General features: G+C 35.0%; 1 protein-coding gene across 3 annotated transcripts in view; it reads left to right on the forward strand.

Annotated features, from left to right (window-relative positions):
* The first annotated feature begins 524 nt into the window (after positions 1 to 524).
* Positions 525 to 21,657, forward strand: part of LOC140776942 (uncharacterized) — a 30,125-nt gene continuing 8,992 nt past the window's right edge. Inside the window, exons 1-4 of one of the 3 annotated variants that reach the window (XR_012106965.1) lie at positions 525 to 730; positions 818 to 1,386; positions 16,180 to 16,424; positions 19,715 to 19,911. Coding sequence is in view for 2 of the 3 variants with exons in the window: in XM_073120818.1 (XP_072976919.1) it covers positions 577 to 730; positions 818 to 1,386; positions 16,180 to 16,424 (968 nt within the window). In the remaining variant the exon portion in view is untranslated. The remainder of the gene's footprint in view (positions 731 to 817; positions 1,387 to 16,179; positions 16,425 to 19,714; positions 19,912 to 21,657) is intronic. The other 2 variants (XM_073120818.1, XM_073120805.1) reach the window with 2 other exon arrangements.

Below are 21,657 nucleotides of genomic sequence, written 5' to 3' on the forward strand. Positions count from 1 at the left end.
ATTTTAAATCAAATCAAAAGGTATTTCAATAATTTTTCCTATTTTTTATTTATTTTATATCATATTAAAAATAATTATTACACACTTATTCTATAATATAAGTAAACATAGGAATAACTATTCTTAAAATAAAACCCTCATTTTGGTAAAGAATTACTATTTGTTATTCCTATTCTACCTCTATTCCTAATGTGAACACATACATGCTTAAAAAATATGTATAACTTTATCTTAACTCTATGCCTATAATAGGATTTTGTGCATAATTAATCCAATAACTTACCTTGTGAAATATTTAACCAAAATATATACATAAATGAGTATTTAATAAAAAATATATTTAAGAGAAATATAATTTACGAGTGAGTACATTATTATGCGCTAACCAACTAACCAAATGTCACCCGGGGAATTATCTCAAAAGAATGAAAAAAGTGCTCTTCATTCAAAAAGTAAAAACCCATATACAGACCCAAGAGGTACGCACGCGACTGGAACTCGAACCGGTTTTTATAAACTTCTGTAGACTAGGGTATAGCCCTAAGACAGGAATTCACAACAACAAGAGTGAACGCAATGGACCGCTCGGCCATGGACGACATAACCGAACGTCTCTCTTCCATCGAAGGCCTCTATTTCCCCGGCGCCATCCACCGCGAAGCACCCGACCCATCCCACCGCAAGTCCGCCCTCCTCGACCTACTCTCGCGCGACGCCCCCATCTTCCTGGGTAAGCTCACCGTTCTCCATCTCTCTCTCTCCCTCCCTCTTCCGCTAAGACCCTAACCCTGTGACATCTCTATCTCGTCCATCTCAGAGCGATACGGGACGGAGCTAACGTTTGAGGAGCTCGGAGCGTTCGAAACCCTCACCACAGATTACGAAGTTGGATGGCACCTCAACAGGCTTCGGCGACAGCGGCAGCCGCCCACGGAGGAGGAGGCTCGGGCAAGAGCTGCAACAGTGAAGAACCGGCGAAGGGCATACATGGAAAAGTTGGTCCTAGGCGGGGAGTACTTCTCGGAGGATTCGATGCGCGAGCGGGAGCCTTACCTCCACCACGAATACTTGGGGAAGTTTCAGGATCCCATGGGGAGGGCGATGTTGCGGCCTGGGGAGAGTTGGTCGGAAACGCTGATGCGACGGTGGGAGGAGGCCGTGCTGGTGGAGAAGATCAGAGGGGAGCAGCAGAGGCTTGGGGTGGATAGGAGAGATTGGATCGGCGGTGTAAGAGAGGAAGAGATGCAAGAGGAGGAGGAGGAGGAGGAGGAGGAGGAGGAAAAAGGAGAAGAAGAAAAAGGAAAAGAAGAAGAAGAAGAGAGAGAGGAGAGTGAGGAGGAAACAGATGTTCAGATGGAAGGAGGGGAAATGTCGAGCGCGAGAAAGGTTTGTTTTTTAGACTAGCCGCAACTTAAGCATTGCACTTTTAGTACTTAACATTAGTTTGTATGAGTTTTACTTCATGCATATCCTTGCTCAAGAATTTTGATCAAAGAGGGTATTGTCTTCTTCAATGTTAGAGGTTTAGAAAAGAAAAACAGTAGAATGCAATAATTGTTGGTGCACTCAATACTTTCTTGTTAAAATTAGTTTCCTGGAACTGGAACTTGTTGATATCTAACATCCTAGAAGGTAGAGTTTCTCTAAAACAGAGTTTGTTGGTTATGACCTTAACTATACTAAATAGTACAACTGTTTGTTAATCTCACAGAAGCTTTAAGCCAAGATTGCATTTGGAGTTTCTTGACAACCTATCAAAGAATTCCATGTTCTAGGTAACACTGTCAGCATAACAAAATATACAAGTATAGTTGGTGTTTAATTTCAGAGGAATGCCGTTTGTTATCAATTTCGAAAATTAAGAAATTTTTAGCAAACCAGTTGGTTTTGGGGACAGTTTTGAACTGGATGCAGCAAAATACCGATACATTTCAGGTGAAAAGGATCAGTGTAGGACAAAACTTCAAACTTTGGTTCTGGATGTGGGAACTGAAATAAATGACACAAAATTCATAAGGCATCATACTAGATTATAGCAAAAGAAAAATAAATATCTTGTAAAACCTAAGATAATATATTAAAACTAGTGATAAACAGTCAAGTTCATATTGTTTCTAAAAAAGGTCATGGTAGTTGCAAATATGCAATGGCCCTTGCCATGGCCATTTTAGACCCTTATCGCCACCTTATGTGTTTTACCTTGCATGAAGGAATCCAAGCTCATGCCAGTTTCATCCAATGTTTTAAAAAGCGGCCGCGGATGGCGGGCGGCCACCCCACTGCCTAGAGTTTAGGCGGAAGGCGTGCGACAAGGCGGTCTAGCATTTTTAATATAAATAAATAAATAAATATAGTATATACAGATATTTTAATAGTGCACTAAACCAAAACACTAAATAATATTTTCACATTGGCTAATTGCTTATTAGTGATAACTAAATAACTGAGATATCTGTTTACTAACTCTAGTTTATTCACATGAATCACATTTCAAAATCCTCTAATCAGAAATTATATACTTAAATAGCAGGCAATTAGTAATTCCCCCAATTAATAATGCATGACACTGAAAAAAAATTCCTTCTCTGTAATCTTAATTCAATAATTCATAAAGCAATTAGCAATTAACTCCTCTAAATTTCTAATTAATTCCTATAACTATATATTATAGCAGATTAAGAGTAATTGAAAAAATAAGTTAGGAAAAATTGGGAACATTTAAGCTCGGGAAAAGAAAATAATAAACCCATTGATTCATAATGAGAGAGAGTGGGAGAGAGTTAGAGAAATTGAGAGACTGCGAGAGTGAGAGAGAGAGGGAGAGAGAGGAGAGATGAGTACCCTTGTGGGAGAGACTAACTAAGAGAGAGTGGGAGAGAGCATCGCACGTTGTCGCCTGATGCCGTCAACCGCTTGCCGCCTTCGCTGTGGTCGCCGCCTTTCGCTACTGTCGACTATGGAAGAGCTAGTTCTAGAGTTTGTCGGTGAGAGATGTGCAGTGAGAGAGAGAGAGAGAGGGAGAGATTAACATAGTGTTTGATTTTTTTATATTGGTTAGTTTTATTAAACCCGGTCCGTTATAAAATCCGACCCGCTCACTAATAACCGCATCTTGACTTGGCGGGCTGAAGCGCTAGCCCGCCAAGTCGGGCCAGGCGGCCCGCCTAGTGCTATATAGCGCCTAGGCATCCTGCCAAGGCACTTGAATGCCTTTTGCCGATGCCTTTCTACATGGTGGGGCGGCCGGTGCACCGCCCCGCCATGGCGGCCGCCTTTTCCGCTTTTCAAAACAGTGGTTTCATCCGACAAACTTAGCAATTTGTTTACTGTTTGATATAGCAGATAGTTACTATACTTAGTAACTAGTGGATTCTCTTGCTTCTATCTTCCCTTGATTTCTCTTGCATATGTTTTTATTATGCATGATATTCTTAAACTCTTTAGCGTTTTTTCTCTTGCATTATTCTACATTATTTGAAAATTGTGTCAGCTAATATTACTATCATTCATGTTTCCTATTTAGTTAAAACTCCTAAAATATCTTATGGATTTGATTGCAAATTTATCTTGAGAAAAGTTTTGGTAGGATTTGATTGATTCTTAAGTTAGAAGAGTCTTAGTTCACTTATAAGATTAGATTTGAAAAGATTTTGATAAGTTTTGTGACTTGATGTAATCTTCTCATATTTTTATACAGAGGTGATGGGAATCCCAAAAATGAGAGAAAATTATGAAAAATTGAAAAAAACTATTATTGTTATGGACAAATCAATGTTTATCCCTTACCTCTTTCTCCTCTCTTTTGTAGTTGATTTCAGGTTTTTTCTCCCTTATAGTATAGGTAGCTTTTCATCTTCTCCTAGAAGCTCGATAGTTTAATCTTCTTTCACTCACGAGCATGGTGGGTTAATCTTTTTTTCCCTACAATTAGGTGGGCTTGATTTTCTTTTTCACATAGCTTGATGTGTTATCCTTTTTTTTAAATCGATCTAACCATGCTAGTATAAAAAGGGTACTAGGAGATAAAACACAAATTCATAGGGACCCTATCTTTTCTCTATGTAGGTGGATTTATGTACCTCATATTTTTTCTTACAAGCATGTTTTTTCATCCCTAGGAAAAATCAATTTAGTATCAGAGTCATATCTCATACTAATTAGATAGAGGATGTCTTATAAGAAAATTTTGGCCAGTATAAAAAAATTTAAGCAAACTAAGTGCGATGAAAATCAGGATCTTAAGATGGATAAGTGTTGATACAAGAATATTTAAAAGAAAACAACTAACACAAGCTGAAATCATAGCTAGTTCAATCAATAAGCAACACATGCTTGATGGCTTGTACATCATTAAGACCATTTTAGCACACTACCTAAAAGGATTAATATAAATCAAGTCGGAGATGACGCATAGGAGGGAGCAAGATAAGGATTATCGATAGTGGTAGAGAAAAATGATATCACGACCTTGAATTTATGGTGTAATCATGGTTGGCAGGATTGGCTGATCCTGATCCCGATCCCGATTTCGATCCAGGCTCGATCCCCGTCAAATGATTGGGATCGGCCAAGATTGGCTAGGATTGGCCAAGATCGACCAAGATCGGCCAGGATTGGCTAATATGGATCAGGATTGGTGGGATCATTTTGCCATAGATAAGAAGAGTGAAATGCAAAAGCCAAGAAAGTAAGATAGAAAGGTCCCTATCTTTTCCCAGTCTGACACACCAACAAGGCCACTCCTCTCCTTGTAATAAATGCCTTTTTCTCTCCCCTCTCTTATTCTAAAGATATATAAAAAGAGAAAATTTTTAGAAATAAATATAGAAGAGAGCAGTAATACCTTTATGTACATCGGAGGCAGAGATGATGTGTTGCAAAATGTGGGGCAGAGAAGGAGATGGAGGAAACAAAGAGAGGATAAATGGCGTTTCATACCTCCACCCTTAAAATGGTTTCACATTAGTTTCTACAAAAGAGAGCAAATCAAATTATCTTCATTAACCTCAATACAAAATACAATGTGTTTATATATAGCCCTATAATAGAAATAAGTAAAAGACAACCTAAATAGAAAATAAGCAAAATACACCTTAAATAAACAAAAATACAAAATCGATCATAAATATCACGTAATAAATAAGCTCGATCATAACCAAATCTCTATTAGGGGGATCATCAAATATCGGCACCTCTTGCGCTGGTACACATGCCATCGTGTCTTATTAGTGATGTTTCGCATCATTTTCCCCGGGCGGGAGAGAACTCGATTTCATCGAATGTGCTTGCCCCTCTACGACTCTCACTGCTTTAGGATATTAGGGTGGTGCATCTCTAAATCATGGCAATCAAGTCACGTGTCATCAGATATAGGTCGTCATTTTCAACGTACTAGATAGTGTTGGGTTTAACTTTCTCTAGTTGAGATAATCTTATTATCTAAAATTTTATCAATTTTGTTTACTGTGTTAGGTAGAATGTTGGGAAGTGATGGTAAAGAGGGTCTCTCATAAATAGACTTATTAGTAGGCTCACTAACTAGTGGATTATTTGAGAAAATGTGGACCTTTATAAGCTACTAAATCCTTTATATTAAAAGTAGAATTGATGCTCATATTATTTGGTAAATCTAGACCATAATAAGCATTAGTATTAATTTACTTGAGAATTTTGAAAGGTCTAGCACTTCGTGAATGCAACTTTTTGACAATTCCAGGAGGGAGTCATTCTGGACATATTCGGATCATCATATAGTCTCCAATATTAAATTCCTTGAATCTCCTTCTTAGATTAGCTCGAATTTTATAATTGGCATAATTTTGAGCAATTAGTAACTTTCTTTATGCAAGTCATGAATATGTGATGCAAATGCAGGTGCAAACTCAGACAACCTATGATAATGGGTTATAAGAATGAAATTTATATGCTGTCTAGGTTTATAACCATACACTATCTCAGTTGGATCTATTAACATAATTATTATATGCAAATTCAACAGTTGGCAGTTTTCGATCCTAGTCTCTTAGATTTTCGCAGACAAGAGTACTTAATAGGTTCCCTAATCTCCTATTGACTACATCAGTTTGCCCGTCAGTTTGTGGTGGAAAGCGGTTGAATACTGAAGCTTGGTTCTTATCTTATATCATAGTGTTTTTCAAAAATAGCTAGTGAATTTTATATCCCTATCTGATATAATGGTTTTTGGGAGCCAGTGCAGCCTAACGATTTCATCAAAATAGAGTTTCACAACTTGGGAGGCGTCAAAAGTTCGAGAATAGGATATAAAGTGGGCCATCTTAGGAAATCGATCCACTATCACGAGAATAAAGTTTGCTTTCAACTAGTTTTCAGAAGTCCAAGTACAAAGTCCATACTAATATTCAGTCAAGGACAGTTATGAACAAACAAAGGTGTGTACAATCTCGTATTCTTCTTTCGCTGCTTAGCAAGTTGGCATGTGTGACATTGACCAATAAGTCTCATAATTTCTCTCTTAAGACTTGCCCAGAAAAATTGATGTTCAGTAGTTTCAATAGTTTCCGTATGCCCAAAATGTCATGCTAGACCTCTAGTATGCAATTCTCAAATTAAAAATTAAGAGTCGTATTCAGTTTTGTTTTTATCAAAGCCTGTTGCCTTCACATTTATTTTTGAAATAATGATCATGTGACGACTCAGTGCATCGACAACTTTGTTCTCTGCTTCAGATTTGTGCCACAAGGTGTACGTATACTCCTAAAGAAATTCAACTCACCTATTGTGTTTAGCGTTAAGTTTTTTCTAGGAGTTGATGTAATGAAGAGCCTCATGGTCAAGGAAAATAAGAAATTTTTGTGAGAGCAAATAATGCCTCCAGTGTTGAAGAGTTTGAACCACAACATAAAATTCCTTATCATAAGTGGCATACTGCTATCTAGTTTCATTCACCTTCTCACTAATGTAGGCAATCACATGACCTTGGCTCAGGACTCTACCTATACTAATTCCAGAAGCATCACATGTGATGTCAAGACTTTAGTAAAATAAGGCTTAAGCTATTCATTAATAGCTTTGACCTTATCAGGGTCTGCAGAGACTCCTTCATATGAAAAAATGAAACCCAATAAAACAATTTTGTTTGTCAGAAATGTACATTTCTTAAGGTTTGCATATAGTTTTATTTCCTTAAGACAGCGGAAACTTGACGAAGATGATTTATGTGTTGCTCCCGAGATCGATTGTAGATAAAGATGTCATCAAAGTATATGACTAAAAATTGGTCAATAAAGAGTCGTAATACTTGAATCATCACTCACATGAAAGTATTCAGAGTATTAGTCAACCCAATTGGCATGACCATCTATTCATATAACCTATCTTTTTTTTTTAAAAAGTAGTCTTCCACTCATCGCTAGGGTGTATACAAATTCGGTGATAGCCACTTTTTAAATCTATCTCTGAAATGATCGTGACACTTGCCATCATATCTAGCATGTCCTGATGTAGGAACCACACAAAGACTTATGCTTTCTCAAAAAGCTTTTTTTCAACAGCTTGCCAACTTGCCATTCAAGTTCAGTGTGTTCAGTTTGATTAAGTTGGTAATGAGGCAAGTTGGGAAGAGATGCACCTGAGACGAGATCGATAGCATGTTAAATATTTCGCATTGGGGTTAATTTATCCAGTAGAGGTTTAGAGGAAACATTCGAGAATTCTTCAATCACGGGAGTGACCTCAAAAGGAATCAATTTATTAGGCTCGTTTAGGATTTATTGAGCAGTTAAAATCAGAATAGGAATTCTTTTACTCATCTCACGCTCAATGTTTCGAGCACTAATCAAGTTGTCTTACTATTAGGCTGGAAGGGATTAGATTTTTTTTTTTTAGCATTGCCATTTTTAGGCTGTGAGGTAAGAATTTTGATCTTCTTACCCTCGTATTCAAACATGCAGATATTTGAATGACCATAAATATGAACATTATTATTAAATAGCTAAGACCTTCCAAGGATAATTTGACCCATGTCCATGGTCAAAACTTCGCACTAGATCTTATCTTTATAAGTTGTGAATTCTATTATGAGCAAACATCGCTCTTTTATCTCTACAATGGTCAAGTTGATCCACAAAACCTTATAGGGATTAGGGTGGGGAATCGCTTTCAAGTTTAATTTGAAAATAACGGTAAAAGACACGAAATTTATACAGCTCCCACTATCCACAATCACTTCGTAGTTTCTATCTCCAATTTTTGTGAATGTGCGGAAGATGAAGTTACACCTTCAATCATCGTTGTCTTTAGGTTGAGAGAGAGCACATATGACAACATGTGATCTTGTGGATTCTGTGTCTTAGGCATCCTAGGGTGGTTTTTTTCCTTTCGTTTTCAGTCTTCTGTCCCATCTACATGATGAACACATCCATCAAAGTCTTGTTCAAAGTCTTCTTCAAAAGATTCCTTAATTAAGTTTATATGGGCTTGCATAATTTGCAGCAACATGCCCTGCTGTAGATAGCCTTAACACTTATAGCATTTGACCTGAAAATTAACCTTAGAAAGTCCTTCTTGATGCTCCTACCCTTCTATTATATCTTGGGTTGTGAAGGGCTAGGGATAGATCGATTATATAATTGATTGCAGACGGGTTGATAAGGACCTGTGGAGAACTTATGAATCTGAGGCCTAGTTTCGTGACTCCTTGATATGTGGCTAGATTTGGACTCTTCTAAGTCTTTGAACTAAACAGTAGTTTCAAAGTATCAGTGTTACGGGCGAAAAACTCACTTCTTAAATATTCACACAGGTTAGCCCTAAATCTTGACAAGATTTGCATAAGAGTTTTCAATTCAATTACGCTGCACTGAACCATCAGCTCATCAAAAGCCGCACTGTAATTCTTAGCTGACTTACTTTCTTAGGTAAGTTGGTTCCACTTGTCTAGTAATCTAAGGTAATAAGAAGGTGGGAGATATTTATGTTTTAGCTTATTTTTCATATCGGCCCAAATTTCAATTAGTAGTTCATCCCTAATCTCACAAAGAGTTTCAACATTAGTCAAGTATAAAATTGCTTGCCCAGTCAATTTCATGGCAGTAAACTAACTTTTCGGACTTCAGACATGTCATACTATTTAAAATAATGATTTATGTCTTTGATCTAGTTTAGGAAGTATTAAGGGTCTAATCGACCATCAAACTTGGAGCATTAACTTTAATGCTTCAAAGGTACTGTTCGTCAGGATCTTATTCATTTCTTTGAAAATGTTGGCAAAGTAAAAGAGTGGGAGACTCATCACGTTTTGGATTGAAGCAATAAGCATTTTGAAGAGCTGTTTGCTCACGGGGTTTTTTTATCCTATATATTCGTTCATCAGTTACCCTATGATACCCAAGCAGAGTATCCTGAGTATTTCTGATCTGTTGAGTTAAGGTGCCTAGCTAACTCATAATGTTGTCAAGTTTCTTAATAAATTCGGAATCCATACTACTACTACCAAACTCACTAGATTCACTAAGGAGATAGACTTTACTTCTACGTATTGGCATACACTAATATGCAATGAATGAGTTAAGTTATTACTATTATTATTATTATTTTTACTATTTTCCTTTTATGCTCGCTAACTTAAACAAGTAAATAGAAATAAATTGTTTTCTAACCTAAGGGAATGCAAATGTCCATTAAATTTGATCTAAATGCAAGTGTCTTGATCTACTTAATATGATATTATACAGAAATCTTAGAATTGAATAATTAATTAAATTGAAATTCTAATCAGGAGATTTGAAGACTAATACCAAGATTTAATGGTTTTTAAATAAAAGTTGTATTTAGTCAATGCCAAGCCCTTTAAACTTCTTTCCAAAAATTAATGTAATGCTAATATTCTATTTGGCACAGTTCAGCTCTTAATATTAGAACTAAAACCTATAAAGTATTTATGTAATCTCTCTTTCACTATATGTGGAGGTAGGAATTGATAATAGTTTCGAGATGATACTAGAAAAGAATGACCCAAAAATATCTATTACTATAAAAAGAGCATTTACGTGACCATTTGAAAACAAAATTTAATCCCTTACCTTTCTCCTTTTCCGCTCCCTCTATCCTTTGATTATGTGTGTAGTCTCCTTCCTTTAGAACTGATGAGTAGCCTCAGCATAGGCGGCAGCACTGGTGGCAAAGTCTGGGGGTAGATGATAGGCAATGATTGTAAGTAGCGTTTGTGGGAGCACTGGCGATGACTCTGGTGGTGGTCTAGTGGCAGGGGGGTCGTCGGAGTTACAAGTGTCAGCGGCGACGGTCAATCGCGTGAAAGGTGCTGTCATTGGTGGGAGCGCCGGTAGTGGCACGTCGCCGAGATGATGGGTGGGGATCGAGGCGCAGGCAACGACGTCATCAGCAGCAGACATGTCGACGTAAAGGGTGACAGTGTCGTTAGTGGAGCACGGGGGTGGAATCGGCGGAGAATAGCAGTGTCGTCGTCGAGAAGCTTGAAGAAGACCGAAGCTCTAGTAGCAGCGTCGGCGGTGGAGAGTGGTGGCGTGGTTTGTGGAGAGCAGTGGTGCCGTCGGGTGGAGCGGTGGCATGGAGCCGGCATTGTTAGGGAAGCGACGACGTGGAAGGCGGCTGCGGCATGGAGGTGAGCTAGGGATTGATGTTGCTTGGGTTAATGGGTTGGTGGGTGGCTAACAGGTTTTTAGTGAGTTTGGGTTCGGTTTGAGAGGGTTTGAGTCTAGTGGGTTGAGTAAGAGGGACTGGGTTTTGTTAAGATAGAGGGAATTTTGAAAATTAGGAAGTGGAGAAGAAAAATGAAGTTTGTTAGAAAATTTAGGAAAGAGGGAATTTGTTGGGATGTGGGGAAGAAAATGAAGTTTGGTAGGAAGTTTAGGAAATAGGTGATTCATTGGGATTCTAACTAAAAAATAAAAGCCAAAAAAAATTGAAAATTTGAATTTTTTTTCTTTTTTTTTAGCAAAAGAGACGTGCTGTTTTTTTAAAATCTATGACGAAAAATAAGATAGATCTCAATAATAGATCATCGAATGATACAAGAGCAATTAACTTTTGAAGATCAATGAATCTTACATGGCGATTCTGTAACAATGACGGATTCCTCTTGTCTTTTATCGACGTTGGATCTCCTCGTGCGTTTTGGAACTCAACGTGCTCATCATGCATTGTGCTTTTTGGCATTCCGGTGTTCGTGGAGTGATCGGTCAGGCAAATTGGGATCCTTTGCTCTGATATTAAAATAATGCAAAACATGGTGGAGAGAAGGAGATGGGGTAGGAAATATAGAGAAGAGAAATGAGGTTTCACACTAATTTCCATATAGGAGAGCAAATCAAATTATCTTCATTAACCTCAAAAGAAAATACAACGGGTCTATATATAAACTATAAACTTATAATGTAGATAAGCAAAAGGCACCCTAAATAGGAAATAAACAAAAGACACCTTAAATAAATAAAAATACAAAATCAATCATAAATATCACGTAATAAATAAATTTGATTATAACTAAATCCCTATAGAGTGGATCATCAAATGTCGGCATCTTATGTGTTGGTACACATGCCATCGTGTCCAATCAGCGATATCCGTATCATTATACTTTATTTTTTCATTTATCTATTATGTGATATAGCTAAGATTGACGAATGTAGACCACACAAATACAATCCACAAATAGCGGAATATGGTTGATGAGGAGAAAAACAATAATAATAATAATAATAATAATAATAATTATTATTATTATTATTAATTAAAGTTAGGACCAATTTGCAAATTATAATGACGAGGATAATAGGGATTTACAAGAGCTAGCTTGCTATTTATCAAAATTTTGACTTTTGAATAAGTAATTTTTTTAATTTTTATGGTTCGTATGTGAATTATTATTATTTTTGTATTCTTTTGTCATTTTTTTTCTAATTAGAAATTTTTCTGCATTTAAAGTAATATTTAAAATTTTACGTAATTAAGAAAAGTCCGATCCGATCTAGTCGATACGTATCGTTTTCTTGGAAGACCAATCTTGATACAAATCTCGATTTTTCAAACCTTGAATACAATTAATGTTTTAAAAGACGACAGCAGGTGGTGGGCGCACCCCACCCCCTAGAGCCTAAGTCGGAGGGCGAGCGGTGAGGGTGACAAGATGGTCTAGCATTTTTAATATAAAATAATAATTTTTTTTATATAATACAGAATATACATTATATACATAAATTTTGATCAACATTCAACAGATTTGCAGATAATTATATTATATACAATAATATATTAGCAATCATTAATCAACATTCAACAAATTAAGTGATTACTAATTAATGAATTAACAAACTAAGGCCCTGTTCACATTTAGAATAGAGAGGAATAGGAATAGCTAAACCTAATTTGTTATTCCTAAAATGATGGTTGTACTCTAGGAATAGCTATTCCTATGTTTACCGGTATTCTGGAATAAGGGTGTAATAATTATTTTTGATGTGATATAAAGTTAATAAAATGATGGAAAAAATTATTATAATACTCTTCGATTTGATTTAAAATAGATTGATAGGATAGAGGGAGAGAAGCTTATAATATTATAAATATGCAATGCATGCATGAAATATTGCATTACTATGTTTTACGTATCTACCAGCGCGTATTACTATCGTGTGGGCGTATATATGCATTGTGTACTGGTACGTATGTAATGCATTATCTTTTGGCAAGTAATATTAATTATTATCATGCTTTACTGATCAATCAGCGCTTATTACTATGTTAAGAGCATACCTATGCATTGTGTGCTAGTACGTATGTGGTGTATTACTTTTTGGTAAGCAATATCAATTATTATCATGTTTTATTTATCTACTTGCGTTTATTACTATGGTGGGAATATACCTATGCATTGTGTGCTGATACGTATATAAGATATGAATATTAATTCTTCTTTTAGGTATAAAATAGGTTGGAAATTTTTTGAAGTCATTAAAATTTATCTTCCAAAAATTTGAGATGTCTTTTATCAATATTAGGAAAGTTTGATGTTAATTTTAGGGTGGTTAAAATCATGATCTGAAAAATCAACCGAAACCAATCTGTTTTGGCTGAAATGGTTGGTAAGCTGTCTAAATGGTCAAAGTATTTGAGCCTTTCTTGATTGGATAAATATGATGTAATCGTATGAATTTTTATTTGATAAGTAGTTAGATTGACCAACTTTTAGTTGAGATCACCTGGAAATGGAATGTCCAGATTAAGAAATTTTCCATTAGGTTCTGAATTGACTTGTATATAATTTTTAGCCATTTTGAGAGGGATGAATTCATAGGCTTTGGTTTGTAATCAACATTAGCCATTACCTAATATTAAGATGAATGCTTTCTAATTAAAACTAAAGATTACCTACCCCTTATCATTTCCTATTGGGAAGCTAAGACCTTCCAATTGGGACTTAGAAGAATTCTCCTTCACCATTTCAATTGAGGGGCCTTGTTGTTTCCTAAAAAATAGTAAAAAGAGCCTAGATAACTAATTTTTATGGTGGTTCTAAAGGATTAGTTCCTGCAATATAGAGCCAGTTTAGGAAAAAATACTTTTTGTATGCCCTCCCTTTGATGTGCACCCTCCCATTGTTTTTTCTTTCTTCTCCTAGGCCTTCATATGTTGTGAGAAGTGATAGGCTAGAAAGGAGATTGAGATCCAAGAGGAGAGAGAGAGAGAGAAAATGTGAGACCTAGAGAAATAGCTTTAACCAGTCCAACTCTTTTTTCTTTACATCTATGATACCCCATATATTGATTATAAAATTTTTACTCTTGACTTCTAATAAGACTCAGACTCCACCTAATACAAACCATAATTGCCTAAATGCGACATTCCTGCACCATAGGTTAACCATAACCAGTAGTTCAATAAAATTTGACCACCAAATTAAAACTAAAAGCAAATCGGATCTGATCGAGTCAAATTAATTTTTTTTTCTTCTTTTTTAAGGGTTATTTGCACCGAAAATTCACTTAATTTTCAATTTGGCAGCCTAGAGTCATTTTCAGTTTCCCTTGCACTTGAGGCTTTTTTTCATATTTTTCTTCCAACTTTGCCCTTCTCGTACTCAAGTATTGCATTAAATGCCGCGGACAGAATAGATAGAGAAATCAATATTTTTTACGTGAAGTTGACTGACTGGACGTTGTAGGAACGGATTGAGCTGCTTCTTCTAGTTTGTGCATTTGAGAACTTATTTTCATTATATTCATAAGAATGGAACATCTATCTGACCGTAATGTGAGTGTTTTGTTTCACTATAATGGTGCTATTATTTTAAACGATAAGAAGAGATTTTTTCACTATGAGGGCAGTTGTATCGTTCACAGAAATATAAGTAGATAATGTAGTTTGTTAGATTTGAAGTTAAAATTCTCCGAAGTAATGCGAATCTCTTCAAGGTGAATTTGAAATCTCTTTGAAATACCTATTCCCTTCAGACAACCACAATATATTTGTTGATATCCTTAAAGATAGTGATGCTATGGAGATGTATGATCTGTCACCTTTATTTTGTCGAGATATACAAAATTTGGAACGATGAAAGAGTATTTATCCGAGTGACTTAATATTTTTATCTTCGTGATTACATTGAACATATGCAGGAAAATTATTTTAGCTTACATTAATAACGATATTGAACATAAAAGTCGTTATTGATTAACATATGTTGTACTAATGACAACATTCGTAATTTAGCTACGAATTTCGTAATTGAAGTACGAATTTAGCTATAAATTTTGCAATTAAACTACGAATTTAGCTACAAATTTCGAAATTGAACTATTAGTTCAACTATGAATTTCGTAAATGAAGTACGAATTTAGCTATGAATTTTACAATTGAACTACGAACTTAGCTATGAATTTCGAAATTGAACTATTAGTTCAACTACAAATTACGTAAATGAAGTACAAATTTGGCTATGAATTTTGCAATTGAATTACAAATTTAGCTACGAATTTCAAAATTGAACTATTAGTTCAACTATGAATTTCGTAATTTAACTATTAGTTCAACTACGAATTTCGTAATTGAACTACGAAATTAGCTATGAATTTTGCAATTGAACTATTAGTGAAGAAAATGTACGTGATCCTGGTAACATTGTCACAATAAATGTTATTGATTCTCATGACGACAATGAGAATCTTGGTGAAGAATTTCCTAACATTGATTATATTGATTTATCTTTAAATGAGGAAATAGACCCCAATCTTTAAGAAGAATTTTCTATCTTTGATTCTATTGATCTATCTCGAACTAATGAAGGTGATGTGCCGACAAACTTGTGTGTCCAACCTTATGGTGATAATGAATATATTTCAAGTACTGTTAATTATGTAGAATCTTATGTACAACATTTAAAAACCTTTAAGGCTGAAATGACAATATATCATATCAGATGATCTATTTATAGGATAGATGTTTCGTAACTTATCGGAGTTTTCAAAAGCACTCAAGTTGTTTGTTATCAAGCGTAGATTTGAATTAAAGCCTATTAAAACTAACCCTCAGAAGATTATTGCCTGATGTAGTTCAGAAGAATGTCCATGGAAGATAAATGCTATAAAGATAGCAGGTGTTGATACATTCAGGATAAAGTATCTTATTGGAGAACACGCATACAGCAGAGGTATATCTGGGAGGGATCATAAGCAATGTATAAGTTTATTCATACGTGATGAAGTACGTGAGCAGGTCCTGAAGAGTACTGAAGCATACACTCTGAAGATAATTCAAGTTGAATTGCAGAAAAGATTTGGTGTTTCAGTAGGTTACTATAAGGCATATCACGCTAAACGAAAGACAATAGAAGAGATCCGTGGCAGCTATGAGGAATCTTACAAGTGGTTGCAAGGTTATCTCCGTGAGCTTAAAAAGAGTGATCTTGATACAGTAACTAAACTTCAATGGGCTGACTGTGCATGTTTTAAGCATGTATTTTGGGCTTTTGGTGCATGCTTGCGTTCATTTAAGTCAACACTTGCGGCCATTGCTTGGCATTGACACTACTTTCTTAATTGGCAAGTATAGAGGTTGCTTATTGCGACAAGTTTGGATGCTAATAATCAAATCCTTTTAATAGCATTTTGTGTTGCCAAAGCTAAAAAAATTGAATCATGGACCTAGTTTTTATATCATTTTCAGGTATCAATTGAATTGTTCGAGCATATGACGATGTTATCAGTTAGGCAAAAGGGGTTGATTCATGCAGTGGATGATGCATTTCCTGAAGCTTGTCCTGGACATTGTATGGTGCACCTCTCCCGAAATCTTCTAAATGCTCCAAAGGGTTCTCCTCAGTATAATAAGTTTTGGGCAGCAACACAACCTTATAGAGAGATGGAGTTCAATTACCTCATGGAGCAGATGAAACAAGAGTTTCCTCAATAGTATGCTTACATAAGTAAAATTCCTACAAGTACATGGGCTAGTTATTGTTTTCCAGGTAGAAGATACTTTATACTAACAACCAACATGTCTGAAAGCCTAAACAATGTTATTCGTCAATCGAAGGCTATGCCTGTACAGTATTTGATGAAGACGACAAGATAAAATATAACTGAATTCTATTTTAATTGAATAGCACTTGTCGAAAAATGCAGTACTCATATGGTTAAATAAATTGAAGATGCTTTAGACATTTCTTGTGAAAATGCTCAATTTGTGAATATCATTCCAGTTTCTAAATTCCAGATCAACACTTTTGATGGAAGTTATGCTGTGAATATTGAAAAAAAAACTTGTAGTTGCCGTGCGTGGGATATCATTAGAATTCCATGCATACACAGTGTTGCTGCTCTAAGCTTTAGGCATCTTGATCCTTATGAGTTTTGCTAGAGATATTTCACTAAAGAAATATATTTAGCTACATATTCAGACTTAGTTCCACCTACTGCATCAAGGGAATTTTGGCCATTGGGTCTTCCGAATGAGATTGAAATGCTATATCCCTTAGTGAGACTTCAACCTGGTCGAAAGCGAAAGAAAAGGAAACTGTCGCAGGGTGAAAACCAAGGAGTACAGAGGAAGAAGTGCTCGAACTGTAAAGAACTAGGACACAACTCTTAAGTCTTGCACGAATCTCTAGGCAATTTGTAGTGGAAGCTTACAGTCACTTGCTACAGCGCATCAAACTATCTAAATATGCATGTGTTTATTTTTGTATGTTTATTATTTATTTTGGAATTAATGTGTTTTATATATGTGTTAGGTTCTTAAATTTGTTTTATATATGATATGTTTAGGTTCACACATCTTTGCCATAGACATCATGTGTTTAAGCATCAATTATTTACTAATGTTTGAATTGCTTCAAACATATCAACGAAGTTCGTAAGTTAAGTACGAATTCTTTTGACATAATGACAAATTTCACCAGTTTTTTATACAGGTTAAGCAAAAAGACAATTTATAAGTAAGTATGAATTTTGCTTCAAACATATGAAGGATCAATTGTTTTACTAGTGTTCGAGATGCTTCAAACATATCAAAGAAGTTCATAATTTAAGTACGAATTCCTTTGGTATAATAACGAATTTTATCGGTTTTTTATGTAGGTTAAGAATGAATGTTGTTAGGAGAAGTAAGATACTTCACACATATCATGAAAGTTTATAGTTTAAGAACAAATGTCGTTAGGAGAAGTACAAAATTTCACTAGTTTTGTCTGTAGTTTAAGCAGACAGATACTTATCATTAAGCACAACAATAAGAAAAAATGTTGAGATAATAGTAGTCATCAGAGGAAGAGCCAAGCTAATCACAAGGATCTTCGCAAACTATGAACTGCCTATCGAAATGACAATAGGCTGGGTGTTATATGTGTTTCTTGGCTGAAATATAAAGAATATTTTACAAATTATTAGCTTTGATAAGAGCTAAAATATATTTAAAATGAACACAATACTCACAAATATTATCGACTAATCTTGTTAACGTGAACTAATTCATGGTATAGCTTCTTTCTCTTCTAGATGAAATTCATTGACACATTCTTTATCTCCTTCCTTTCTGTTCGTCTTCCTCTTTTGATGAAACCACCCTAAACCCTATCTATTAAATGAATTTGTTAGTGAATTAATATCACCTGCCAACTACCTTATTTACTTTTCATCTGCCCACCAACTTATTTAATTTTTACCTACTAACCATCTAATTAAAATTGAATACCATCTATAGTTGTTTTTTACGGGTTTCATTCTTAAATGACGATTCTCGTTACAATGGAAAGAAATACCAGAGTTAATGATTTACAGTATATTGTAAGAATAGTTCTTAAATACTCTATTTTCATTTAATACTAAAGATACAATAGTTAGTGTTTAAGGATGATGTGTTTAGATTCTTAGATTTGTTTTATACATGAAGGGTTTAGGTTCACACATGTTTGTCATAGACATAATGTGTTTAAGCATCAATTGTTTACTAGAGTTCGAAATGCTTCAAACATATCAAGAAAGTTCGTAATTTAAGTATGAATTCTTTTAGCATAATGACGAATTTTATCAGTTTTGTATATAAGTTAAGCAGAAAGACAGTTTATCATTAAGCACGACAATAAGAAGAAATGTTGAGATAATAGTAGTTATCAGAGGAAGAGCCAAGAACCACATAGAACATGTGTTTCCTAGTTAGAATTTGAAGATGTGTAAAATATCCAACGAAGATCACCCGGCTAAGAACCACATAAAATATGACATATGCTACTTCACACATGTTTATCGATTAACAGGACTTAGTTGAGTGATTTTCGTTGGACATTTTGCACATGAAAAAAAAACTTACAAATATGTTGCACGAAGAGTACAGTACATTTCTATTCTTCCTGCATTGAAATGAGGAGTATTCTCTTCGTCTGGCTGACTTGCAGCACCTCCAAGATTTTGTTCATCTATTAAAGATGAGTAATTTTGTAGATGTGCAAGTTTGCCTTACGAACATAGTACTTACAATATCACCGGTTCTTCTTCTTCTTCTTCTTCTCTTTTTTTTTGTAGTTGTTTGCGAATATAATTAGCTATTTATAAAAGTTTCTAGCTAATGTCTGATTTGACAGTGAAATTAATATCATCAGCCAACCAACTTATATACGAAGTTCGTGAATATGTTTGAAGCATAATAACGAAAATAGTGCGTGATTTAATTACGAAACTAGATGTAATAATAACGAAAGTAGTACGTGAATTGAGGCGCCTCTTCATTGGCGTCACCTCTGCTCCCGAGAAATCCCCACGTCTCCTCATAATATCCCTAACAGGATCATGATATCTATTTCGTACTTAGACTTTGGATATGCATGAAGATCGTCAATGAGTATCTCTAAATATATGTGCGAAGTAGCGTCTCAAGAATAATTCTTCATCATTACATGGCAGTTTTAAATAGTCGCGAGACTATTAATCGGTATCATTCATGCATCTCCTCCACTTCCAAGAAATTCCTTTATTCTTTTCTTGTTTCTAACTAATCTTCTTTAGTACTTGTTCATTATTTTCAGCCTGCCGTAGCATATTGTTCCTTGTCTAAAATCAACACCTACTATGAAAACAAAATGGGGAGAACCGGTTCTTAATAGGCCATCAATTTCTTCTGTTTATCTGTCATATAATCCTGAAACGAAAAAGCAGTACTGCAGATTTCTTCAATCAGCAATAGTGCTCACCTCTTCGGCTGTTACTAGGAACAACTTTTTATCCTCGCTCCACCATTGGATGGATAACGCCAACATTAGTTGGAATTGGAATGCAACTCTTCTCAAAGATCGTGTATATCTCGCTGAATTTCATTCAAGGGAACAAATGTGGGATGCTGCCATAAAGGGCTGCTATTTGCTGATTGAAGGCTCGTACATTTTGAAGCTTTCGTATCTTGAGAGTGGTAATGCAGTGAAATATGAACTGCAATTCTATGTTTAAATCCTTCTTACAAATATTTCTTTTTTTTATTGCAATAGGAGATTAATTAGGGAAATTGTTAGCCCTTTTAACTGTGTGGAAGTCTTCAACTCTGCTGAATTATGGGGTACAAATCCATCATACATCAATGCAATTATATCTTGTTCATCTCTCCAAGATATTCCTAAGAAGGTATTAGCGTCCTTTAGTAGGTTTATGTTTTCTATTGACGTAACTATTCAAGGATGGGTTAAGGGCTCTATGAAGTCCGAACTTCCCTGGTCGGGTGATGTCGCTACTGATTGGTCTCTTTGGAGAAGGGAGACCTATGAAAATCACAAACATTCCAATCTTGCCAGGGATAATACCTTGTCGATTATATAGGAGAAGATTGAAGCAAAGCAGGGTATTTCTACTTCCCCTCAGGTAGCATGGGGCCAAATCCTACCACCCTCACCAACCATATTTTTTAATCCAATAATTGTAGGAGTTCACTCCGAAGCTAATGTATGGAATTGAGTTGCCCAAAATCAAAGGGTGTAGCAGCTACGTAAAGATTGGGATTCTCCAGCATGGCATGGCCTAATTTTAGAAGAGATAACTATTGAATTGTTACTTATTTTAGCGAATTCAATTATGGAAGGTGGGCTTTCTATCCGAGGACCATTCTTTGGATATTACTCCCGTTCGAATCAGACATAATGTACTACCTTGGCTTAATATTCCAGGTCTCGTTAAAGGACCACATGTTTAATGTGATTCCTCTCTTATATTATTCATTAAAAATATAAATATAGAGTATCTTTTTGTTGCAAATATAATAACAACTTTCATTAATGACATATTAACAACTTTCATAACTATATTAATAATTTTTGAAACTATATTAATTGTGACAAATATAACAACTTTCGCAAATATATAAACAAATTTCGTAGTTATATAACAACGTTCATAAATATAATAACAACTTGTCTTAAAACGGTTAGTCATAATAATATATTTCGCAAATATAATAATAAATTTCGTAGTTATATAACAACGTTCGCAAATATAATAACAACTTGCATTAATAATATATTATATTAGCAATTTTTAAAAATATATTAACAACTGTCACAAATATAACAACTTTTGCAAATATATAAACAAATTTCATAGTTATATAATAACGTTCACAAATATAATAACAACTTGCCTTAAAACGGCTATTTCATAAATATAATGACAATTTTTGTAGTTATATTAACAACTTTTGAAACTATATTAACAATTTTTGAAATTATATTAATGATTGTCGCAAATATTCACTGTAGAATTGACAAACTTCACTATTACAAGGACGAATAGAGTCAAATAAAAATTGTGGACGTGGAAGCCTTAAATATGCACGTCTTCCTATTGAAAATCAAAATTTGCCCTATGTGGATATAGTTGATATATAACATTACAAATATCACACAATCAGAAGAATGCAATATGAATTAATTATGAATTCAAGAATAACTTACATCATATTTACTAAATGGACTTACGAATCAGCCTGTTTCAGGCAATTGGCTTTGAACAGCTTCCAGTCCCTCGTGCAATTTCCTTCCTTCAACACCTCTCCAGGAAAGATACCATATTTTGTGGTGCAAAAGTACGCAGCTATTTGTTGACCCATCCCATCTACATATATAATTGAGTTATTCAGATATCTCACTACAAACACTTGGGTAAATGATGT

The sequence above is a fragment of the Typha angustifolia genome, chromosome 2, assembly GCF_048772165.1.
Source record: "Typha angustifolia cultivar Huaian chromosome 2, ASM4877216v1, whole genome shotgun sequence".
NCBI lineage: Eukaryota > Viridiplantae > Streptophyta > Magnoliopsida > Poales > Typhaceae > Typha > Typha angustifolia.